We start from the raw sequence: 10,223 nt of genomic DNA, 5'->3' as shown, positions 1-10,223 counted from the left end.
GTCAAGTCGCTTCAGCTGATTCAAAATGCTGCAGCTCGTGTACTAACCAGAGTTAGGAAAAGGGACCACATTACTCTTGTTCTGGCTGCCTTACACTGGCTCCCTATAGAACACAGGATAGAATTTAAAATTCTTCTTCTCGCCTACAAAGCCCTTAATGGGCAGGCACCATCTTACCTTAAAGAACTCATTATACCCTACTGTCCTACTAGGGCATTGCGTTCCAAGAATGCAGGGTCGTTGGTTGTTCCTAGAGTCTCTAAAAGTACAATGGGAGCCAGAGCCTTTTCTTATCAAGCTCCACTTTTGTGGAATCAGCTTCCAGTTTGTGTTCGGACGGCAGACACCTTATCCGTTTTTAAGAGTGCGCTTAAGACCTTCCTTTTTGATAAAGCTTATAGTTAGGGCTGATTAGATTCAGCCCCTAGTTTTGCTGATATAGGCTTAGTTTGTCGGGGGACATCTTACTTCTTCCTTCTCTCTGTCTATACCTGTGTACTCTCATGTTCCGATTAACCCAGCTTCCCCAAATGTCTTTCTTTTTGGTGTCTATATACGCCGGGATCCGGAGTCATGGATGATCCTGCGGTCCTGTGTCATGGATCGCGAGTCCTGGATCTTGAGTCGTGGCTGTGGTCCTGGATCATAAGTCCTGGATGGATATCCTCGTCGATTCATCTTCCTATTATACACACATGCATTTCCAAACATTTGGACTACCTATGTTACAAATGTATTATCTTTTCAATTTACACACGGCATCAATTGCACGTCTGTCCGTCCTGGGAGAGGGATCCCTCCTCTGTTGCTCTCCCCGAGGTTTCTCCCGTTTTCCCCTTTAAACTGTGGGGTTTTCTCCGGATGTTTTTCCTTGTACGATGTGAGGGTCTAAGGACAGAGGGTGTTGTATTGTCATACTGATATTCTGTACAAACTGTGAAGTCCACTGAGACAAATGTAACATTTGTGATATTGGGCTATATAAATAAACATTGATTGATTGATTGATTGATTGATTGATTGATTGATTGATTGATTGAAGAGTTAGAGCAATTGAATATTCAAACATGATATATGTTTGTCTCTCTGTCTGGTTAAATTGCAACTTATATTTCAATATCATGCTTTGTTGCAAACGGGTGCAAGAAAAGATCTTCCTATATTTGTTTCACAAGGGAGACATTTTCACTTTTACAGCAGCTAAGCGAGCGACTGTAACAATAGGGAGTAACGTTCGAGATATAATAGGTAAACAATATATATATTTAAAGTACACGGAATAAAAAGTGACATTTAAATAATTGCACCAATGCTGACGATGGGCGGGGATATTATCTCCATCAGGGATGATAGCTGAGCCCTCACCCCCCTGTCTCCCACCGCCTCCTCTGGTTTGAGGGGGGTCCCAGGACAGATCTTCTTCACCGGTCTGTTGAGTCTCCTGTCAGCAGGGGAGATGCTGCTGCTCCAGAAGACCCCTCCGTAAAACATGCATTATCAACAAGATCAGAACAATATTTTTCTTTACAGTCTCACAACTGGCTGTCGGAGGCCACACTTAGTCATGTTTCAGCAGCTACAAGCAAATGAGCCCTTTAACACAACAAAACAACTTCATAAGCATTGCATGTACAACATACATGCAACTTTTACTCAATAACATTGTTGATAAGGAGATCCTTCTGTAATTGACCCAGTTCAAAATGTTGGTTAGCCGCTACAGTTTGGTGGAGAAAGGCGCCTCGACTTATACTGGATGTTTTGAGTTACATACATCTTGCTAAACAACAGCTACTACTTTTTTTAACCTAATTTCACGACATAAACAAACATATTGTCTTCAGACATGTTTTAAAAGAAATACAGATGTGATGATTAATAATTTGTTTCTGATTAGGTATGTTTCTGCTCATTCAATAATATCAGCCTCTACAGATTTAGCTGGATGTATCAAAGGCTTTTTTTTTTTACCATTTACTCTGGAATCTACATAGATATTTGTTTATTACAGCCCGTAGGAAGTTTATCTTTAATTCTACTGGTGACAAAGAAACAAAGTCCTCATGTTGAACTCAACAGCATTCTGACGACTCCACAATCAGTTAACAAGTCGAGTAGAACTGCTGACAGAGCATTTTGTGCATTTTGTAATATTTCCAGTGAAGAATGAATCCATTTTGCTCCATTTCCCTTTTTCCGTGAAATGTCTCTTGCAGTTACACACACACACATGCTCATTACCGATAATCATTACACCAGAAACAAACAAACAAACATTTCGATTAAATCCACTGCATCACAAACAATATACGTCAGACCTGCTGCAGCTTTATGTCAGCCTGTCAGCCCACAGATGCCCCTAATGATCCCTAACCCCGTGACCTTTTGACCCCGCGAGCCCTCTAACAGTTGAGGTGTTATTCCCCAAATCGCTCTCCTCTCTTCCATTGTTTTAAAGTTCTTTCAGGCAAAAGGGATTAGTTGTGCCTGGAAAAAAGTTTGTATGCATTTCATACTTACTGATGTTGCTGAATCGGCATAATGCAAATCCACTGAAGCTAGCTGTGGTTGCCATTTATTGCATAATATTTAAGTAATGTATACACTTTTTTTTTTTCACTGCTCTGCACCTCAGGATCACCAAAGACAGAAAAGGTCAAAGGACAGTAAAAAAAAAGTGCGTGCTTTTCCAACCCCATTCAATATAAGCCAAAGTTGGCATGCCATCAAGGACAATTGAAGTAGGCCAGGCTGAAAACACAACAGCTTTTTCCTGCAGTCTGTGTCTTCACTTAGCGGTGGGGGGGGGAGACTCCCTTTATTGGATGGCATGCACTACACCTTCATCCCTTAAATACTCGAAGGTTCTGTACACAGAGACCAAGGGAAAAAACTAACTTAAAAGAAGAGGTTTTTTTTATATTTGCCTTTTTTCCACATATCAAGTGTTTTCTAACAGTCCCGAGAATAACAAGCAAGAGTTTTCCTGCAAGATGCAATTAGTGCGGAAACAATACACTTAGTACACCTCGTAATCCTGTTTGTGTGTCTGTTTGTTTACTTAGCCACTGATTGCAGTATCCTATGTTAATATGGGACTCCAGAAGACGTGAAGCTGAAAGCAACACCACCTGTGCCCCTGTGAGTGCAAACATGGTCGTTAAACCCTGCTGGGGTTGTCTGCAGCCCTCAATGTTTTTTTAATTCTGACCGACATACATTTCCCTAACCATGCCAAATCAGAAATGTCTCCTGATCCCACCCAGACATTCCTCACACTGCCTGGCCTCCTCTTCATCTCAGCTAGGGCTGTCATTCACCTCTTTGTGTGTGTGTGTGTGTGTGTGTGTGTGTGTGTGTGTGTGTGTGTGTGTGTGTGTGTGTGTGTGTGTGTGGGTGGGTGTGTGTGTTGGAGTGTGGGCGTTAGCCTTTAGCGATGTGCTGTAGCTATAGCAACATGGAGCTGAAATGTGACACGTCCATAATTATTTTATTTTTCCATTTTTGTTTTACTGGGATTATCTTTCCAACCCTTCTTGTAAAGGTTAAAGATTAAACAGGGACACATCTTGCCCTATAGGCTGAATGTGATGATATACTTTATGGAAACATGATCTCACTCTGTGAGGCATGTAAGGAGTTGAGACTCCCTGTTTCTGACTTCTCCTCTCTCATATTTTGAGATTAAACCTTCACTATGCACTCTATCAATCACTCTTTTGGGATAACATGTTGCTGTAAAACTGTTATTGGCTTGTCTGAAATTGCACATAAATGTGTACGTTTTGGGAAAGTTGATTTAATATTTGGCAGCACCTTTTTATAAATATTATTGTTATGCTAAGCCGTTCAGGTTTGATCCGACTAAAGTGTTTAATTTGTGGCCTTGGAATAAAAGCGAAATCCCCCTTCTTTATCCTGAAATAACATGAGGCCATTTAGGGACAGCCCAAATTAGTTGTGAGCAAAACATTGACTTATTATCACCCTTGAAGTTGATATGACAAACGTGTTGCTTATTTACACATGCAGCAGTTACAGAGCGACACAAAAAATGATTTTGAACCCTTTCTTGAATTGTTGATCCACCTGTTCAATTTTAGTGCATGATTCACTATCTTTGTTCTTTTTCACATAGAACATCCTGCTGCTTCCAAGAAAAGCGCTATGTCGAAGTTCATCAATGCTTTATTTTTGTTGAGTAAAATGATCATGTCTAGTTGCTATTTTGTGTAAGGACACATTGTTTATCATTTATAATACCTTTCCTGATTCCCAGCATGAAAGTAAAGATGATTTTATTCCTCATTTCCTTACCAAATCCAAATGTCTGAAACTTTGTTTCACGTGAAATGGTTAAACACACATGAGTAATAAGGTGACATGTTTCTAACATGTTGTTGCGGCCCTATTTAAAACCATGAAACTCTTAATACATCAACTGGCCATGAGCTTAGAAAAAACACTTGTTTTCAGTTTGTGTAAAATAACTAAACAATTAAAGTATCTCTTAATTTTATATTAAAAATTTAAATCACCAAATTGAAAGTTAGTTATTGGAAGTTATGTACAAACTGTGTGTGTGAGAGTGTGCTTCAACCACCAAACTCTACACACACACACACTCTACCCCTCCTTCTCTCCCACACCCTCCATGTTCCTTCCTGTTTCCTGTCCTGCTGTCCGTTGCACAGGAAGCCTGGTCCTGCTACTGAGCTGCAACAAAAACGTGTGAGTCATCGAGCCGTAAACCTTGCGGACATGCAGGACAAAAAACGTTGTTTTGTTCTCCACCTCTTGCCTCTAACATTGTTTATAAAACAAACGGCTCTTCGGGTCTTTAACTCAACACAAAGCCATTTGTCGGGCATGTTGGACCACCTGCTGACTCCTGGCTCTGACTATCAGTGAGTAAGCTCTGTCCAGCCTGACTGTGTGCACCTGCTGGCTCTGATCTCTGACTCAGTCTTTTATCACTTTAATCATGTTTCCCTTAAGACTCACTACATTATGGGTTGCTTTAAAGGTATAATGTATAAGTTTACTGCAATATAATATCTAAAAACCCCTAGACCCATTTCATATATTTGATTTTTGCAGTTATTTTTCCTCATCTTATCATTTTAATTTTTTATTAATTTAATTATCTGTTGTATTTTGTTCCCGGTAATTGCAGCAAATCCGATTTGCAGATGTGTCAACGTTGTCTGCGAGAAGCTGAAATACATACAGACACAAAATATTTTGGTTTTGGACGATTTTAACTATCAATTTTAACTGGATGAGGGGTTTTACCCATTGGACATCTGGATATTAAGTTATCAGAGAAGCATGCTAAGCAAAGGTTAGCGGCAGCCAAACAGCATCAGAGAAACACAGATTTTTAACGTGACATTTCTTTACGCAATTTATTTCACTGGTTTTATTCACCAGATCCTTTCTTTCTAAGAGGATACTTCACATCAGATTTTTGGGCTCAGAGTTAAGGGGTTGTGACTGCCCATCAAATGTGACGGATTCTGCTTCCATGAGATCATGCCTGGTAGGTCGAGGGAAGTGACTTCCGACTCGATTGACCTGAGGCCAGATTCAGAGTTCAAAGTTTTTGTCATGAGAAAAATAATCGTCAGCACAACCCAACCTCCTAAAAAAGAGCACAACGTGCACTGGCTGCAGCACAAATCTGAGACCAGCAAGCAGCCTGACCACTTTCTGACATGACCTTAGCCATGTCGCTGGTCTCAGGGAGGTCAAGTTTAGAGGTCAAAATGTTTCTCTGTTGTGTAATCATGCAGTCATAGTCATCTATTCCTTTGAGACATGTCTGAGATATATATTTATTCCTCAATTCTTTATATTCACATTTTAATTCTCGTTCGTCAGAGCTAGTGTTTGTTTTCTTCCTTTATAGCGCCTTTAACATTTGCTCAAATACAATGAAACAATGTGTTTCTGCTGTCACAACTCTTTTTGCAGTGACCATTAGAGGCTTTAAGCAAATCCCCCCTTCATCTTCTAGACTGCTGTGCATATTGTGTGTGTGTGTGTGTGTGTGTGTGTGTGTGTGTGTGTGTGTGTGTGTGTGTGTGTGTGTGTGTGTGTGTGTGTGTGTGTGTGTGTGTGTGTGTGTGTGTGTGTGTGTGTGTGTGTCCATGCTTTCAGGAATGTCTGCTGGCCGGCCTTTTATTAGGCTCATCCATACCATTATAGGCTCCCGTAACCAGGCAACTGCAGGTTCTGGTTGGTTACCATAGCGAGCTCCCATTGAGTGACGTCGCTGGCCCTATTTGCCCCTCTGCTCATTGGAATGAGGGCCTTTTTAAAGGTGCACCCCCAACTCTATCTCTCTCTCCACACACACACACACACACACACACACACACACACACACACACACACACACACCCTGCGCCTCATCACCCTCTATGTGGTGACTAGGGGAGTGGAACTAACAATCCCACAAAAACATCTGAGTGAAGCAGACCAGACTGGAGTGTCTTTGTGTTGAAAACCCCATACAGACCCAAAAATAGGAACACCTACTGTAGCACATCACACACAGTATTTATAAAAACAATCTAACAAGTTGAATAATCTCTCATCACTAAAGCCCTGTTCATAAAGAAAACATGTTTTTCTTATAACAATGGAGACTAATAAATAGGCAATTACTCAAATTTGCAAAGTGGGAAAACCAGCGTTTTTAATATTTATAAATCAAAATGATTTAAACGATTATTCAAATATTTGCCAATCATTTTTTGTTCATCAACTTGAAGATGGAGTTTTCTCATTTTAGTTTCACAACCATAACAAGGCCTAACAATGCTAAGGAAAGACTCTATAAAAAAAGAAGATATACTGGGTTTATGTGTCAGCAGATATATCACCACGACAACTGAGCAGACTGACCGTATTTTATGGTTGAAAGGTCTGGAATTTTTCTTTTTTCAACTATTATGTTAAATGTGCATAAGGATGTCACTAAGAGTGGAATACAAATGATTAATTGTATTAAAATTTGTATTTCAAGTTTAAAGTATCACAAGTCACCCTCTCCCCTGACAGTGTTCAGACTTTGTGCATGGCTCATATTTTCAACTTTTTACAGGGCTTATGACCTGCTAAGAATCTTAAGTGACCAGCAAAATAAGTATGGATAAGCTTTTGTAATCCAGTCACATTCTTAAATCAGAGGACTGTTACTCACAGGCTTGTGTTGTTCTGTTATTCAGCCCTAAGTATTTTGCCTTTATGTAAATAGTGGAAATCATCCCCATATATTAATACATATTGTGTCCAGAAGCAGCTGTGGATAAACTGATTGCTTAAAATTGATGGTGTGAGATCTTTTGTGTTGAAGCTATCCCAGCACCCAGATGGAGGGAGTTGGGGCTGTGCCAATGAATGAATGGAGTGACTTGCGGGAAGACGAATCCAGCAACTTCTCCATGGCTCTAATTTTGAACGCTCTTCATTGACTGCGCACGAGGAGGGGTGGGGGTTGTGCAGTATTGTGAGTTGAACAGCAGAGCCCCACTCTGGCTGAATGGGCATTGTCATCTGGATTTCTATGGCTAACCAAAATACTTTCTCCCGCCGTGGGGGTGTATGGATATTCACGGTGGGAACGGCATGCATTACGCACAGTCGTGGAGCTCTCCTGCTCTACTCTGCACGCCATCACAACCCACTTGTCAGATGTTTTGTTTAAGAAAACACTTTCAATATATTCAGTTTAATCTTAATAAAATGACACAATATTGCATCTTCATATACAATGATCATTACATCAGACGTCAACAAACCAACAGAAAAAAAAGTTTATTCCTAGAATTGCTGAAAACAAAAGAATTCCTGCAGTGGCAAAGATGCAAAAACGTCGCAGGTTTTCAGTGCAGCCAAATAACGGACTGTAACATGTCGTGTTTAACTCTACAGATCCCAGGCTGTCTGGAATATATAGTCCAAAATTAGACTGTAGACTTAGGAACCGTCATAAACTTCTGAACAATACAAAACCTCTCTGAGATTTATTAGGGCTTTACTATGTGTACACCTTTCTTCTTCGAACTTTATTGCTATTAGACATTGTTTTGAGTCCTCAACATGTCGGCGTAATTCAACTAAACGAAATGGGTCTCTGACTGTGGGAGTGCAATCATTCTCAGTTACTGTACACGTTTGTGCTGACAATGCAAATAAAGGCAAAACAACAGAGTAAATATTCGATGGCAAAAGCTCCTCTAAAAAAGAAAAAACTTTGCAGTTACAACGATAAACAACTGAAAACACTAATAATTTCGAAGACTTACAAAAGCAGGTACCTAACAAATATACTCCTTTTTGTCGTGAGCTACCTCTTGCAGTTGATAGTCTTTTTTGATCTTCTGTAGATACAAAATAGGATTTATGAATTTGTGGTCCGAGCGTATTGAAAGGCCAGTGTAAAAACAGCAGGTGTGCTTCCTTTGATTTTCAGAGTTCAGATTTCAAAAAATAAAAACTGCAGATGAAAAGGTCCGTCAAAAAAAGTTTTTCACAAGCTGCAGGTCACTTTCACGCACCGCCAGATATGAGCCAACCACTACACGTAATTCCTCTTATCATAATCCCCCCCGTTCGGCGTGGCTCTCTTCGTGGTCGGTGCGTACTTTACCGAGTATCCGGAGTTACTGCTGGAGGGGCAGGAGCAGCACAGCAGCGACCCCCCGATCAGCAGCATCGCTGAGGCAGCCCAGCCGATGTAGAGCGCCGCGCCGATCTCCCTCTTCTTTGATGATGGCACCTGTGGGTTGTAAAAGTCTGATATGATGCTGTTGGCCATCCAGCAAAGAGGCACGAGCACAAACAGACCACTGACGATGAAGGTGACCCCTCCGGCGTTCACAACCCGGGCTTTCACGTACTCCCCCTGGATACAGTTGGTGCACTGCGCCCCCGCAATCACAACCATGAGCCCCAGCACGCCCATCACCGAGGAGATGACCGTGAGCGCTCTGGCCGCCTGCAGGTCGTGGGTAAGGGCGAGGAGGGAGTCGTGCATCTTGCACTGCATCTGGCCCGTACTCTGCACCACGCAGGTCATCCACAAGCCATCCCAGATTGTCTGAGCCACCACGATGTTGGCTTCGATGAAAGCCGTCACCTTCCACATGGGCAGCCCGCACGAAACCATCACCAGAAACGAGCCAAGTACGCACAGCGCTAGTCCCAGGATCTCCAGTCCAGCCGACACCATTTTTGCTCTTTACGTTTAGTCAATTATATCTGAAACTTTTCAAATTCTCACCTGCTATATCTTCTACAGAGCACAGTGTCTTTTTGCTCTTAATATCTTCGTTCTCGTCTGGATTTACAAGAGCCTCAATCGTTAGTTGCGCATCACTCACCACATTTACTTGGAGATGTAAGAGACAGCAGCTTCTAGGCTCTTTGTTAGTGAGGGGATGTGAAAACAACTGGAATCACACAGTAGCACCGGACCTCGGATATCTGCGGGGTGGGGGTGCATGGACTTGAAGAGAAACTTTGCTCCAATCAGCTGTCGCCGCATCCCGAAGGGACCAATGAAAACGCAGGGAAGTTGTGAGGCTGAATAAAGAGGTCCAGAGCGCATTGTGCGTTTGAACAGTTATTTACAATGAATACAGGGGCAGTAGAGGGGGTGAGGTCGCACAAGGGGTGTTGTAAGAGTATGGTGAAGCTGAAGCAGTGGGTGGGTGAATCATGGAACTTGTTATTGATTTTTCAGACACGGAGGCTAATGCACTTGTCTGCGGTATACATTGCGACATGCATGATGGTGTTAATTGGCTGTCTTAGAATGCCAGAAAAGAAACAAGAAAAGAAAATCTCATATCTATTCTAAATGTATCAATTTTGATTCAAAGCAGTTTTTTTGTTGTTTTTTTTCGCAGAAACATACATGTACACAAGCATTTGTTATGGGTATAAGGTGGAGGACATACATGCACCACAACCCACCATAGAATAGTTTGCGAAATGTAATGACTTTAATCCATGTAAACGCCTTATTATTCAAGTTTTATTTTATTATCAATTAATCTATATATTTTTGATATTTACCCTTATTTTTGATTTTGGAACCTTATAACGAACTTAAGTTATGGTGTACATCGCCATTTCAAAAGTTCCTCATGTTTTTTTTATAGCTATAGGCTACTGTCTGTAAACTAAAGAGAGACTTTCAAGTGAATTAA

At 41.2% G+C, this 10,223-nt stretch overlaps 1 protein-coding gene across 1 annotated transcript; it reads right to left on the bottom strand.

Annotated features, from left to right (window-relative positions):
• Positions 1-7,722: 7,722 nt before the first annotated feature.
• Positions 7,723-9,560, bottom strand: cldn5a (claudin 5a). The gene has a single exon (XM_010778317.1). The coding sequence runs from the start codon at positions 9,239-9,241 to the stop codon at positions 8,588-8,590; it is 654 nt and encodes a 217-aa protein (XP_010776619.1). The 5' UTR covers positions 9,242-9,560; the 3' UTR covers positions 7,723-8,587.
• Positions 9,561-10,223: the final 663 nt, after the last annotated feature.

The sequence above is a fragment of the Notothenia coriiceps genome, unplaced genomic scaffold (genome assembly GCF_000735185.1).
Source record: "Notothenia coriiceps isolate Sejong01 unplaced genomic scaffold, NC01 NC01_scaffold00019000, whole genome shotgun sequence".
NCBI lineage: Eukaryota > Metazoa > Chordata > Actinopteri > Perciformes > Nototheniidae > Notothenia > Notothenia coriiceps.
The sequence above is the reverse complement of the archived record's forward strand: the minus strand, read 5'-3'. Positions and strand labels throughout refer to the sequence as shown.